Genomic DNA, 13,999 nt, shown 5'->3' with positions numbered 1-13,999 from the left:
ATAGGTTTAGATGGAAAAAGATGAAACGCTGTGGCGACCCACAATGGGACAAACCGAAAGGAAAGAAGAAGAATATAAGGATGTGAGTGGGGCTTTAAGTTAGAAGTGGGCTCAAATATTCAAGTTTGGGCAGTGACAAAACTAAGCTTCATTTTCAAACTGTTGTTTTCCCAGCCTGAATTGTAACATGTGTAGCGTGTTATAAAAGCAATCCCCCAATTATTTTTTTAATATAACAGATGATCGTTTGCTAGTACAGGATTCAGTATTGGTGCTAAATGCTTACTCGCGGAGGTACGTCACGTCCAGTTTCGGGTTCGAGTATCACACGAAAGGCATACAGTCATAGGACAATGATGATAGTTAAGCAAACCAATTGTATTAGGGCAAATGGGTGTTATGTTGGCGACAGTGTGTTCCAAAGTGTATAGTTGATACCATTTCTTAAATGCAAAGACACTGTTAAGACTCTCGGGTATTGCGTCTACATGAGAAATAGGCACATGAGCCACAACAGAGGAGTGGTCACAGTACAGTGAAAGACAAGGGAATCAACAGTCGTGCTGATGCAATGTGTTCTTGTTTTCTTTTTGCAGAATTGTGCCCCCACCACATCTTTGGAAGAATGTTGAGTTTGCTTTACTCTAATGTCAGGAGACTTTCAATTTTGTAACGGAAAGTACACAACAACAACAAAAATTGTTACACTTGGAAGAGCTTTGCCTCGTTCTTTAATATGTAACATATTTTGGTGAGGCAGACCGCCAAGAGGCTAAGAGGGGGAAAAAAAAGCCTCAAATAATCCTCCTGTGAAAGAGTCAAAGTTTGAGAAATAAGGAACATCAAGTGAGCCCATTCAATGAAGCCAGTGCCACAGAAGGGCACAGATGAGAAGTTTTCCTTGGCACATACCCCCCTGCAAACGACTACAGGATCATTACTCCAAAGCTGACCATTGCCAACTCATTCACTACTCGGGGTAACATTAAGAAGGGAGTTCAAGATCTTTGGACAAATTGGGGTGAACGGAAACTTCTGCTAAGAGACATGCATGAGATTAAACGAAGAATAACTCTAACTAAGAATAACTCTCACCATTTTTTAGCGGCACTACTGAGTGGACAGCTCCACTGTCCTCTACCATCAACTCATAAATATCTCCAAAGAACCCAAAGATTCCGTGTTGAACTTTATATTCCGTGCCATTGCACTTAAAGAAAAAAACTCTTGTGGAAAGTGATCAACGAGGAGACAGCTGTACATTGTAGCAGAGTCACCATTCAATGTCAGTTCCCATGCTCAATTGAAAGTAGACTATTCAGTAACTCGCCGAAATTTTATCTCCTTCCTCACCTGAGTGTGAGAACCATGACGGATGAAGAACTGATCGAGAAGGTGAATGAAGTTGCGAAGGTTGAAAGTGAGAGGCAAGAAAAATGTAAGAGGCTTACAGCTGGGACAACCCCCCATAGTTACAGAGGGTTCATTCGAAACTCCCAAACGAGCTTTTACCAACTCAAAGTTCTGGTATGGAAAAAACATCTCCCCCTTCATTGGCACATGGCAGTGAAAGCCAAAGACATAAAAGTAGACAGCAGATCTTGGAAGAGCTCAGAGTGAAAATGAAGCAAATGTATAGTGGGCAATAATGTTCAATATTTAAATCCGAAGCAACAGTCACAACTTGTGAAGCTTGTAGGTAGCCAATGTATAGTGAACTACCTCTTGGACCAGCAGCCAGTGAGAGCACTGTGGAACACTGGTGCACAGTCTAGCATTATTGAGACGGGAATCCCACTCCAGAAGGAAGAAAGTGGAGTTTCCATGTTCTCCCCATGCCTGTGTGGGTTTTCTCTGGGCACTCTGCTTTCCTTCCAAATCCCAAAAACATACATTCATTGGAGACTCTAAATCACCCCTAGGTGTGATTGCGAGTGTGACTTTTGTATGTCTCTGTATGCCCTACAATTGGCTAGCAAACAGTTCAGGTCAACTTTCCCCATGCAGCAACTTTTTTTACGTGTGTGCTGCAAGCTACGCACACCCTATGTGGAGGTGCTGGGCGGGGCAATGCGTAGGTCATGTGAGGCAATGCAGGCATTGTTGCATGCCCAACTGCAGGAGTAAAAAGTAGCCCTTTTTAGGCTGGCCAAGTTAATTACTGGACTCTGACCTAATAGAACATGCATTATACCTCCTGAAGGGAGAATTACCCATAAACAAAGAAGAACTTAAAGAGATTGCAGCAAAGTTAAAGCCATTTCAGAGGAAGAATGAAAATCTGGTGAAGTTAATGGGTTGCAGGTTTTGATGGAGTTAATGCAAGTGAGGTTAATCCCACCAAATATTAAATGTTATTGATTTTAATTCAATTTCTGTTCTATTATTTTTGCTTACTTGAAAAGTGGGTAGCCTAAAAAAAAACCAAAGGTACTCTGTCTTGAGTTGTGTAACACATCGAGATTAGTGATGGGCTCAGCAGTTCTTTTGAGTGCACGGAATCAGTTCCTTATGTAGATTCGTTCAAACGATTAATTCACAGAATCATTCAGTTCTTTTTGATAAAATAATTTAAGTGCTTCTTCATTCCGTTAATGATCCAACCCAGCTGCTTCACCAAAGCACTATATCCGTGGTTGCTGTCGTGTATTTTAAAGTAGGAAAGGCAGGGAGATTAAAAAAAAAAGTGCAGTAAGATCAGCTACCAAACATCGTTTCATGTCTGCTTACGTCCAGCAAGGCTCTCACCAGCCAGTGTGACTTTTCTGCACAGGATCGCTGACAGACTAATGCCCTACAGCCGTGCCACCGTCGCGCAACATTTATACAATCATCATTAATTTACTTTTGTTTTAAATACTTGTGCTTGTTTTTATGTGTTTGCCTGACTCAAAATTAGCCGTTAGCTTGAAGAAACGGCTGCTAGTGAAAGCTATCCCCCCGAGGATGTCAGGACTTGCTGTTAAAATCACTCATGAATACGTTCATTGCATAGTATATCACTCCTCTAGAAAACGAATCACTCATCGCGCCTTAGCGGATCACAAACGGAAAAATCACTCTTTGGTTTCTCAATACAGCAGCCCATTGAATGAATTATTCAGTTTACTTAAGTCCCTGGCTGCTCATTGGTCATTTGCCGAATATTAAGAAGTGAGTGACAGAATGCTCCCATGCGACTCGTTCACCACATGCCTGCAGGTGCCGGCCAAGCATAATGAAGAAATCAATTCATAAACTGATTCAGTTCTATTCGTTCACTAAATACATTCATTCTCTTTAACAAATCATTGGCAAATGTAACAGCACTAATCGAAATGTAAACACCACGAGATGAACGCTGGAATTCTGAACTTTTGTTTCATATTCATCTTTTGATCTGAAAGCCAAATATATTCTGTACACAACGATAACAAAGAGATTGGGATTGCCATTCCAATACATTTGGAGAGGACTGTAACGTATTGAATTGCACAGCACGTTAAAATTTAATGAACTTCTGAACACCAACCATCCCATTTTCTTTTGGATTTTTTTCACTTTCAAATTTTCCTGCTTGCTGGATTGTACTTCGTAGCGGGCAGTAAATATCTTTGAAATCCCTGTCCCAGATGAAATAACATTGTAAATATGCAAAAGATACCAATTACAATTATGAATGGGAAGAAAATAGTAGCAGGCCAAAATGTTATGTCAAGGCAAATCTGAGTTTCAGATATCTGCAACACATATCTAGTTGAGGCGGCACGGTGAGCAGAGGAGAGCGTTGGCCTCACAGTTCTGGGGAACCAGGGTTCAAATCCTGGCCTGCCTGTGTGGAGTTTGCATGTTCTCCCGTGCCTGTGTGGGTTTTCAGTCATCACTCCAGTTTCCTCCCACATCACAAAAACATGCATTCATTGGAAACTCTAAATGTGATTGTGAGTGTGACTGTTGTCTGTCTTCATTTGCCCTGCGATTGGCTGGCAACCAGTTCAGGGTGTACCCCGCCTCCAGTCCGATGATAGCTGGGATTGGCTCCAGCACTCCCTTGACCCTTGTGAGGATAAGCGGCTCAGATGGATGGATGGATGGCTGGATGGATATTTAGTCGACTTTTGGCTTTTGTCATCCGGAAGTGTGTGTGTGTCATCATTGTAAAACGTCCTATTGGCCGACGTGACAGTGTGCATATGAACCTTCGAATTAAAAAAAAAAAAAAAAAAAAAGAATACATCGGCACAAGGACCGCGCAGAGCTCCTCGACTGGAGGGGGCGGGCTGAAGTTTTCCGATGGAACGGCTTCCACTTACATTGGCTGCTGCTCCACGTAAGACACCCCGCACTCATAAAAAAAAAAAAAAAAATCCAAGAGGATCCATCTGACACGAACAGCTTCGACCTGCACAAGTCTCACAGTTTCTTCCGAGGAGCCACGCGAACCCACACGGATAAAAAAAAAAAATGGCTAAAAGTGAGAGTCAAAGAAGAAGTTTGAAGAGCGAGGAATTCTTCTTCGATTCCGATGGATCCGTGTTGGATCAGCAAGACTTGGAGACGTCTACTTATCCTTTCAGTGAAGTCTTCAACTCCAAAGACTCCCACATGGAGCAGATAAACACTTTTCTGAAAAATGTGCAAGTGTTGCTGGAGGCTGCTCGCTTTCTCGAGAGCGCCGAGAGGAAGGACGGAAGTGAGTTGATGTGTGCTGCGCGATGCCGTTATGTATTTGACAAAAACACTTCATTGTGACGGGCACCGTCAGACAACAAAGAACTGAGCTGATAGAACTAAGTACCGCGTCGAGTGTGAGTCTCCGCTTGATCATCAGCACGCTGTCAAGAGTGGATTTCGTTGCAATTAAAAACATGTTACGCCGTCGTTATAACGTGGATCTTTGTATCTGCTTAAATTTGCACGCGACCCGCAGTTGGAGTGTGCGCGCACGTCTCCGATCTGCGTACAGTTCAATATAGCAAAATGTGACGTATTGATTGGATGACCGTGCTGGCTCCCACTCAACATCTGAGCACATTGCAGCGCCCATCCTGCAAGTCACTTCTGCGATGATGTCATTGCACCCCCGCAGATTGTTGCAAAAAGCCTCCAACTACGTGTAGGACAATGTGAGTCAGAAAAACGGCATTTCCAAAAATACATATATATTATGTTGTTGTTTTTTCATTGCGTATTTTTGACGTTCTCCAGAATGTCTTTTAGATGTAACTCTACACGCGACTGCTCGGTCTGACGTTTTTGTACAGTAAAGGGAAAAGGGGATTGGAAAAGGCAACGTTGAGGTGAATGACCGGAAAATTCGCTTCGACAGTTCCCGTATTTCTACACTTGTCCGGAGTGTTTGCTTCTTGATATTTGTGGGTGTGTCCCGCTGGGTTGCACATGGCGCAAAGTCGCTCTCTTATTGGTTGGAGTCGGGCTCAGCCCTCAAGATATATGCCAATCAGAGACGTGTTCTGCACACGTCATGTGTTGCTGGGCCTGGCTTTTGACTGTTAACCGCGCCCCTCGTTCGTGGTGTCTCATGGGACTTGTAGGTTTTGTGAGCCGAGCGCTATCAGTACTCTGTCACTGTAGATCTGTAATATCAACTGTTTACTTACGGCCTACACACTGACATATCTAGATAAATAATCAAACATATGGGATACATTCTTCAGTATTCATCCACACGGTGGTGCAACCCGTTAGATCTTTGGACTCACAGTTCTGAGAACCGGGGTTCAATTCCCGGCCCTGCTTGTGTGGAGTTAGCATGTTCTCCCCGTGCCTGCGTGGGTTTTCTCCAGGCACTCCGGTTTCCTCCCACATCCCAAAAACATGCAACATAAATTGGACACTCTAAATTGCCCCTTGGTGTGATTGTGAGTGTGACTGTTGTCTGTCTCCATGTGTCCTGCGATTGGGTGGCAACCAGTTCAGGGTGTACCGCGCCTCCTGGCCAATGATAGCGTGAGTTTAACCCAGCTATCTTGACGTAGGAGGCAGAGTGCACCCTGAGCTGGTTCCCAGGCATTCGTAGGGTTGATATATAAAAAAAAAATCAACAGCCATTCAGACCTATGGGCAATTTAAGTTCTTCAATTCTTAAATTCTTCAGTTCACATATACATGTGTATGTATTCTAGCAATGTATGCGCTGGTATGCATTACTGTTATCTAAAATTAAATTGGATATTCGTGTGTCTTTGATTCATTAGATTTGTTTGAATGCATACATGAGTGCAATAGCATATCATCACTCTATTGCAGTTTTACATATAATGATAATTGCAGTAGCTTTATATTTATATTCACCTGTCTCCCCTGATTAATATACTCCAGAAAGTAACTAAGCGGTTCTTCCGCTAACATGATCTTGTGAAGACAGAAGGACATTTTTGAAAATCTTTCACGTTTGTGGCAGCAGTACGGTCAGACTGCAAAAGACATCATTTCCCAGAATGCCTTTCGTTGATTTGGGAACCTCCCCTTTTATGTGCCCGCCTCCGAGCTGTGCAATGGAAAACAAACAGGAGAGGAGAGGAAGAGAGACAGAAAGCAATTGCTGGCTCACGTCTCCTTCGTTTTTTTTTTTTTTTTAAATATTATTTATATTTGATTTTGTATCAAATTACAGCAATTTGTACGAGAACATTTGTTTATTTTCATACCCCAGTTTTTTGACGTATTTTTTTAAAATCAACCTGTTATAGGATTGGCAGTAGCTTGCTAGCTCGTCACCACTGAAAACAAGATTTGTCCTCTTGAAAGACCCCGAATACGATAACGAAGCGACGATTATTAGAATATAAACGTATATTATATATTATTTATTGCACAGTTAACGAAGCAGTGTCTTCTGCGCGTTTTATATCGTTTTATTGCTACTGTCAATGTTAAACGGTATAGCTAGCGATCAATTGACCGACAGCCAGGCTCAGGAAAGAATGACTGCTGTTCAGCTCGAGAATATCCAGCGACTATTGGAAGCCGCGGAATATCTGGAAAGGAGAGAAAGAGGTAATTTCACCGTTGTAAACAGCAATTTATTGAAGTGTTGCCAGGGAAAGCCTCTGCTGGACAGGATTCACCTGCAGCATGTTTACATTCATATGATCTGAGCGATCGGTGAGGAGAGTTGTTGAAATTCGCTCGTGGCTAAATGCTAACCAAATAGTTTTTTTTTCCAACAGAGTGTGAACACGGATATGCTTCGACGTTTCCTTCAAATCAGGACACAAGCTACCAGAGGCAAAGGAAATTCCGAAATAAGAAATTCAGCAGTAACCATAACAGGTAAGAGAAACTCCGAATTTATGGCAGTCTGGGGGAAAACCCTTGTTTTGTGTTTGTTTAAAAATGTGTCCTCATCCTTGTTGTGCACTTGTAAGGACCGGAGAGGGCTCCCTTCTCTGCTGGCTTTTCACCAGATGATTGTCAAAGCCACTGCAGGGTTGAGGAAAGGGATCGTGGTAAAAGTTACCACTCTAAAACTAAAAAAGGACGTTGTTGTTTTGTGAATATGAGTCACCTGGAATTGTTTCAATTGTTAACATTGTAGTTTTTGCCTAAAACAGAGCACTCACTATGAGGTGATGGTGGAGGGTATTGCCCTGAGGTGTAAACGGTTCTGTCTACCTGACTAGTGTTTGAAATGACTCAAAAATCAACACCTTGTGCACTTTTAAGAATTTCTGAACCATCGTTACACCTCCCTAAACCAGTGAGAACTAATACAAAACATTCATGGAGCAACAATGATTCTGCCCAACCATTATCCATTCATCCATCCATTTTCTGAGCCTCTTATCATTACTTAGGTCGCGGGAATGCTGAAGCCTATCCAAGCTGTCATCGGGGAGGAGGCAGGGTACAACCTGAACTGGTTGCTAGGAAATCGCAGGGCACATAGAGACAAACAGCAATCATACTCACGATCACATCTAAGGGCAATATAGAATCTCCAATTAATGCATGTTTTTGGGATGTGGGAGGAAACCGAAGTGCCCAGAGAAACCTCCAGAGGGGGCCAGAATTTGAACCCCAATCCTCAGAACTGTGAGGCCAACGCTCTACAGCTGCACCGCTGTGCTGCCCCAACCATTATTATAATGCATAATTTTGATTGGGATGTGTAAACAGGACAGTGGATAAGAGATGAGCAAAATAGGTTTGGGGTTCAGATATTTGCCCCGGCCACCCTGTGTGGAGTTTGGATATTCCCTCTGTGCTTGAGGACATTTTCACTGGATATTCGGACCTCCTCCCACATTTCATTTACATGTATCTTAGGTAAAGTGAAGACGCTAAATTGTCACGTGATAGTGTGAATGGCTGTGTTTCTATATGCGTCACGTGATTAGGAATCGGCACTGTAGTCCAGCTCTCTCCCAAACTCAGCTAGGATAGACTCCATTTTACCAGGGACCCTAATGTGGTCAAGCAGTATGGACAATGTAATCTATCAACAGTTGTGTATTGAATAATCAACTGTGTTGTATCATGCTGTGTGACGTCTCCTGTTCTGCCCTTCTTGTGTTGCTAAATTAGGTCATCCAAATGTTAGCTGTTGTATTGCATCACCTTTAATTGTGGAGGTGTACCTAATGAAGTGACTGCAGTTGAAAAAAATACATCCACTTTTTAAGCATCTTCATTTACATCAAAGATGCAGTTGCAGGATTGTCACCATATGTTTAGTGATTTTCATTTATGACACATGTACATCTATTTATGTCAGTTTTTGCTGTGAAATGAATGAAACTTGCATTTAGAAGTGGTTAAAAAATCCATTACATTAAATCTATCAGTTGATAATCATACAGAGGGATGAGAATTTTCTGCCGATCGGCGGATGTCTGACTTTTTCAGACCAAAATGACCATTCTTGAGGAAAGCGCAAATCCGTTGAAAAAAATTTCGGGGGGGAGGTAGGATATCGTGCGCCTGCCTCTCAGTGGTGGGCTCTGAGCAGCAAGTTCAGTATAACGATCCAATCGTGTTAGTGGTTTCACCATTGCCATGTACATGTGTTCTCGGTTCTCAGAAATTGCAGTGTAACTTGTTAGTTAGCCAAGTGATAGCACGAACTGAGCGACGGTGTGTTCAAAGTTTTACGATGGCGAAAATTTTAGAAAAAAAGGATGAAGATCGAGCGAGGGTAATTGACAAGGATGCTGTAATCAAAAACTGTTTCAGACGGGCATGGCTTGAAAAAAGTGTAACCGAAAACGGTATCAACATGTCTAACCGAACACATACAAAAAGTGGACATTCCCGGCAAAGTGCTGTGCATTCTGTGTTCCGATAGGAGCTCACCCCCCCCCCTCCCGACAGACATTTTCAATGTTTTTCCAAATTGGTCATTCTCATCCCTGATACATCAAATGCAAGCCCCGCTGTGTTGCTCTGAGCGCTTTCATATTAATGTGAGAGCAAGTAGCAAACAGGAACTGCTCATTACTCATCATCAGCACAGAATGCTGCCTACTTCTGCATGGCAACAGTCAAGACCATAATTGTTTTGAGGCTCTCTTTGTAACGCTTGCCATGAGCAGGAAATTTTAGAATACTCCTGAAGTTGTTCAGTGTATTTGAACATATCCTGAAATTAAAATTACAGATATGGGGGATGAACAATACAAATATATTATACTTCCCCAGCATGATGTTACATATAAACATGATCATGTTATGATTTTATGCTAATGCAAATGAGCTTGTTGAACCATTTCCTTGATTTTCATGTGATTTCTCTTACGTGTTATACTTTTCTGTATTTTGTCTACTCTACAAATGTCAAATGCCCCCCCTGTTTTTTTGTTTTATTTTGTTTCTATCATCTGCATATTTCTCTCCTTGAGAGCAACTGTATCAATTCATTTACAGTATGTTTGGTATCAGTTTTGCTCACTATCACAAAGGTTAGTTTACAACTTGTTAAGTAATAGCATTCTAGTTTAATGTAATTCATGTTATAAAATACATAAATGCCTGCATATGTACATATTGTACATGGATGCATGAATTCAGGGATACCTACATATTTTATCCTCTCAGGTATCATGTCAATGTCACAATGTGAACCTGTTTAAAGGGCCACTGACAGGAAAAGCAAGACTTTTAGTATGTTTTTTAATTAAAAAAAAAAAAGGCAGCCGGAATGGACCTATCCGTTTTTTCACCACACAACATGATTTTGACATATATGGCTTTTTGTAACTCCCACCATGAAAATCCTCTCCAGGGATTTGTTTTGGAGAAGAACCGGAAAGTGACGTTATTAGCAAGCGCCCACTCAGGCGGGCTTGTGTGTTTATACCAGTTTTACCTGCGGAAAGGTAGCTCTTTGTTCCTTCGTGTTAGCCAAAAAAGCCGGCTCGTTGTATTGCTGGAAATTGCTCGAACACTTGGTTTTACTCTTCATACTTTTCGAAAAGACCCGGTTCGTCATGAAAAATGGATTGCACAGGTGCAAAGAACGAGAACTTTGTGGGTTCCAAATGATAGATAGGTGTGTATGGAGCTACTAAAAAAAATAATAGTGGGGGCGGGGGTGGCATAATCCTCTCAGAACGTAGCAAAAGATCCGTGTACAAAGGTCAGGCGTGCTAAATACGTTGATGCGCCTGTCGGCGTGCCGCGTCCGCCGATCATGGCTTCGGCACGCTGCGTCCACCAATCACGGCTTCGGCCAGGGTGGCTCATCGCAGCGGCGAGCCGGGCCTCTTTACGGTGTTGTCGATGCTCTTGGCTAAGTACGCTACATACTGTCATACATACTGTCGGAGAGTCTGTTTTTAATTAGAAGTGAGCCGCATATCATCTAAATATGGCTCGAAACCATAGGCTAATATTGCCCCGGTCACTTCACTCGATTGTGAAATGTTCTCTTCTTCGAAAAGAGCTTCGATGTCAAAAGGTGCGTCGGAAAAATCCGAAAATCTCTGTTGTTCCGCTCCCATAGCAAGTGCCACTACGTGTTGTCAATGGCGAATGTCCCAGTGGGACGTCTGCTGATGACGTTGCAGGCAATCTGGCTACCACTGGGATGTCGGGTGAGACTTCCGCAACTTTGCACATGGATGACACGCTCTCCGCTCATATTTATTTTTTTGTATAGACATTGAAGTGAATAATGTTATATGTATTTTTCATGACTATATATATATATATATATATAATAGGCATGACAGTGGCCTTTAAAGTATAGAATATGCTGTAGCAGGGTGTTATCTAATCCATCTACTCCATCTGAATGGCTAGAATGTTAATGAATGATGTGTTGACCAGAGTACCATGTCTACAAGATAATTTATATATATATATATATATATATATTATATATATATATATATATATAATAGGCATGACAGTGGCCCTTTAAAGTATAGAATATGCTGTAGCAGGGTGTTATCTAATCCATCTACTCCATCTGAATGGCTAAAATGTTAATGAATGATGTGTTGACCAGAGTACCATGTCTACAAGATAATTTACACTAAGGTTTTTAGTTGTAATCTGAGGATTTTCCAATTGTAAATTAAAATTACAGACGTCATTAAAAAAAAAACATGATAAAAAAAGGCTGTGCCTAATTTACCCAAACCCCGTTAAGTTTTTGGGCCTGACTTACTGGCTTCTCTGTAATGTGTTAAGGCTTAGAGTGATGAGCTTATCAGACTGTCCTCACTTGCCTACCGTTTATAGCAGGGCTGCTTTATCTCATTGACCCACTCGGTCTCTGTCTACATACATGTGCTTGCACGCACTCACGCGCACATGCACACACATATGCATGCACACACAAACACCCTCACACTTGCGGGCACAAATAATGTCCTCATGGTAACAGAAGTAAGCATACTGCAGTTGTGCATGGCCTGGAGCCAGTTCATTATCTAGTTTGTAGTGTTGTTGAGTTGTAGACACGTTGTCATCTGATTAAGGATGAAGGGAAAGTCTTTGGAATGATAAAGGGCTACAGGATAGCAAGATGACGTAGACTGATCAATGTGAATGTTTGGTTATACAAAGAATGTAGAGAGTGCCCACCTCAGGGCTCAACTCTGAAACTGTTTCTTGGAGAAATAAGGAGTGTTAGTAACATAAGTGTTTTTTCTCTCTCCATTTGCATTTGTATTTCACACTTGACAATTGGTGCTAATCCCATATTATCAAATATTTTGTTAGATTTGTTAAATACGTAACAAGACGGACTCTATTGCATGACATGTATATGGTGTTCAGAGCAACTCTCCTGTTATGCTTCTGCATCCAAGCTACAGAGTTGACCAGCTGTGATTTGGAGATAAAAAATTAAGTCAACAGATTACAGTGTTCCTTAAAATGATTCAACTGGGCAAAAATTAGGAATTTAAGCCTTCCTTGACACTCAAAAGAACAAAGGGGAAAAAATGTACGGTGTGGCCTTGCCCATTTGCGGTTCACTGTTCGCAGCCCGGCATATTTGGGGATTTTGGTCTCCAAATTTGTTTTTTTTTTAATTTACCGTATTTTCACGATCATAAAGATCTTAAATATTCTTCTAAATAGACATTGTTAGTTGTTAGTGCCGCACCAACATGCCGCCAAGCATGCTCGGAGCATATAAATATCGTTTAAAGTACATGTTTTGTGTCAATTATTTTGTTGTTATGCTCTTCTGTTTGCTGTGGTCTGATCATTTTAGTTACGATGTGACACCATGAGTGTGTACAACATCGTCAGTAATGACCTGCCTACAATAATAAATTGCCAACAATCTGGCTGATTTAATCGTGGCAGCCAAATTCACAATCACAATTAAGATTTGATTACTTGTGCAGCCCTAGTTTAAAACATAAATTTGGTACAAACTATGAACACAAAACACTTAGCAGATGGCATTTAAAATGCTGACATACATCTTTAAACATTGTTGTACACTTAAAAATACTGGACAGTCAACAGCTTTCAACTTAGCACACAGATACACAATTTACTGTACCTGTAAATACACATCACCAATTTTGATGAAAATGGTAATGAAGAATTACTGTCGGAGTCCTGTAAAACACTGAACACTTGACAACAAGACAAAAGTGCCTAAATTATTTTGATGGTGCCAACACTACTGGGGTGCCTTGTGCTGGTACAAAAGTATGGTCCTTGGTAGGCTGCTGGCGCTACAATGGTTATTGCTTCATTGTTTACTATAGACTTAACATCGATCTGATCGGTATCATCTGATAATCAATGTTTTGTGATAATTGGCTTTGTCATAATTTCATAATTTAATGTCAGAATTTAGCAATCAATTTATTTCTAAAAATGACTAAACTTCCCAGTCACAAGTTAGTCACTTTAAAACATCACAAAGAAGAGCAGTTGCATCTTAAAAAAAAAAAAAAGAAGAAGTGTCCAGAGATTAATGCTTGCATCATATCAAGTGATTTGGAACATTGGAAGGGCCAAAAAGCCATACATTGAAGGGTAGTTTATTTAAAAAAAAATGCCTCAGTGATGTCGCAGAAATCTTGGTGTACTGAAAACAAAAATCTGAAACATGGTATCAGGCCTGTCCCACCACACTGTTGAACAGAGAGTATCGGACGTTAGCATAGCTACTGATTTATGGGTACACTCAGACCTCCAATCGTGAGTATTTTAGTGCTGCATTAGATCGGATTTGTGCCATGGTAGTTTGTCTGTATGAGAGAGAGCACAATTTTTATTTTTTTAAATTACTGGCCTGTGGTCTTGTTACTCTGTAGGAGTCGATTTTTGTTATCATGTTGGTGTGTGACATATACAATAAATCTGGCTGAGAAAAGGTATATGTGAGGAGGCAATGATATCCATGTGTATGATATGGCTCTTTGATGTTTATGATTTGGATCTTTGCCGTAACAGTATAAATTGTGGCTCTTCATCTCTGACTGGTTGGCCACCCCTGCAGGTACCACAATCCATTCACAAATTGTGGCGTAACTCCAGGCTCTTAATAAAGCTGTGTTTGCCATTTGTCATCCATCGCTCC

At 41.3% G+C, this 13,999-nt stretch overlaps 1 protein-coding gene across 2 annotated transcripts in view; it reads left to right on the top strand.

Moving 5' to 3' along the window:
* The first annotated feature begins 4,323 nt into the window (after nucleotides 1–4,323).
* mxi1 (max interactor 1, dimerization protein) overlaps nucleotides 4,324–13,999 on the top strand; it is a 47,711-nt gene continuing 38,035 nt past the window's right edge. Inside the window, exons 1-2 of one of the 2 annotated variants that reach the window (XM_061830704.1) lie at nucleotides 4,324–4,672; nucleotides 7,173–7,275. In XM_061830704.1, the coding sequence (XP_061686688.1) occupies nucleotides 4,444–4,672; nucleotides 7,173–7,275 (332 nt within the window). In that variant the 5' untranslated portion in view covers nucleotides 4,324–4,443. Of the gene's footprint in view, nucleotides 4,673–6,527; nucleotides 7,000–7,172; nucleotides 7,276–13,999 lie in introns of those variants that run through there. The other variant, XM_061830705.1, reaches the window with a different exon arrangement.

The sequence above is a fragment of the Syngnathoides biaculeatus genome, chromosome 9, assembly GCF_019802595.1.
Source record: "Syngnathoides biaculeatus isolate LvHL_M chromosome 9, ASM1980259v1, whole genome shotgun sequence".
NCBI lineage: Eukaryota > Metazoa > Chordata > Actinopteri > Syngnathiformes > Syngnathidae > Syngnathoides > Syngnathoides biaculeatus.
Note: the sequence above shows the minus strand (reverse complement) of the source record. Positions and strands in the feature narration are given on the sequence as shown.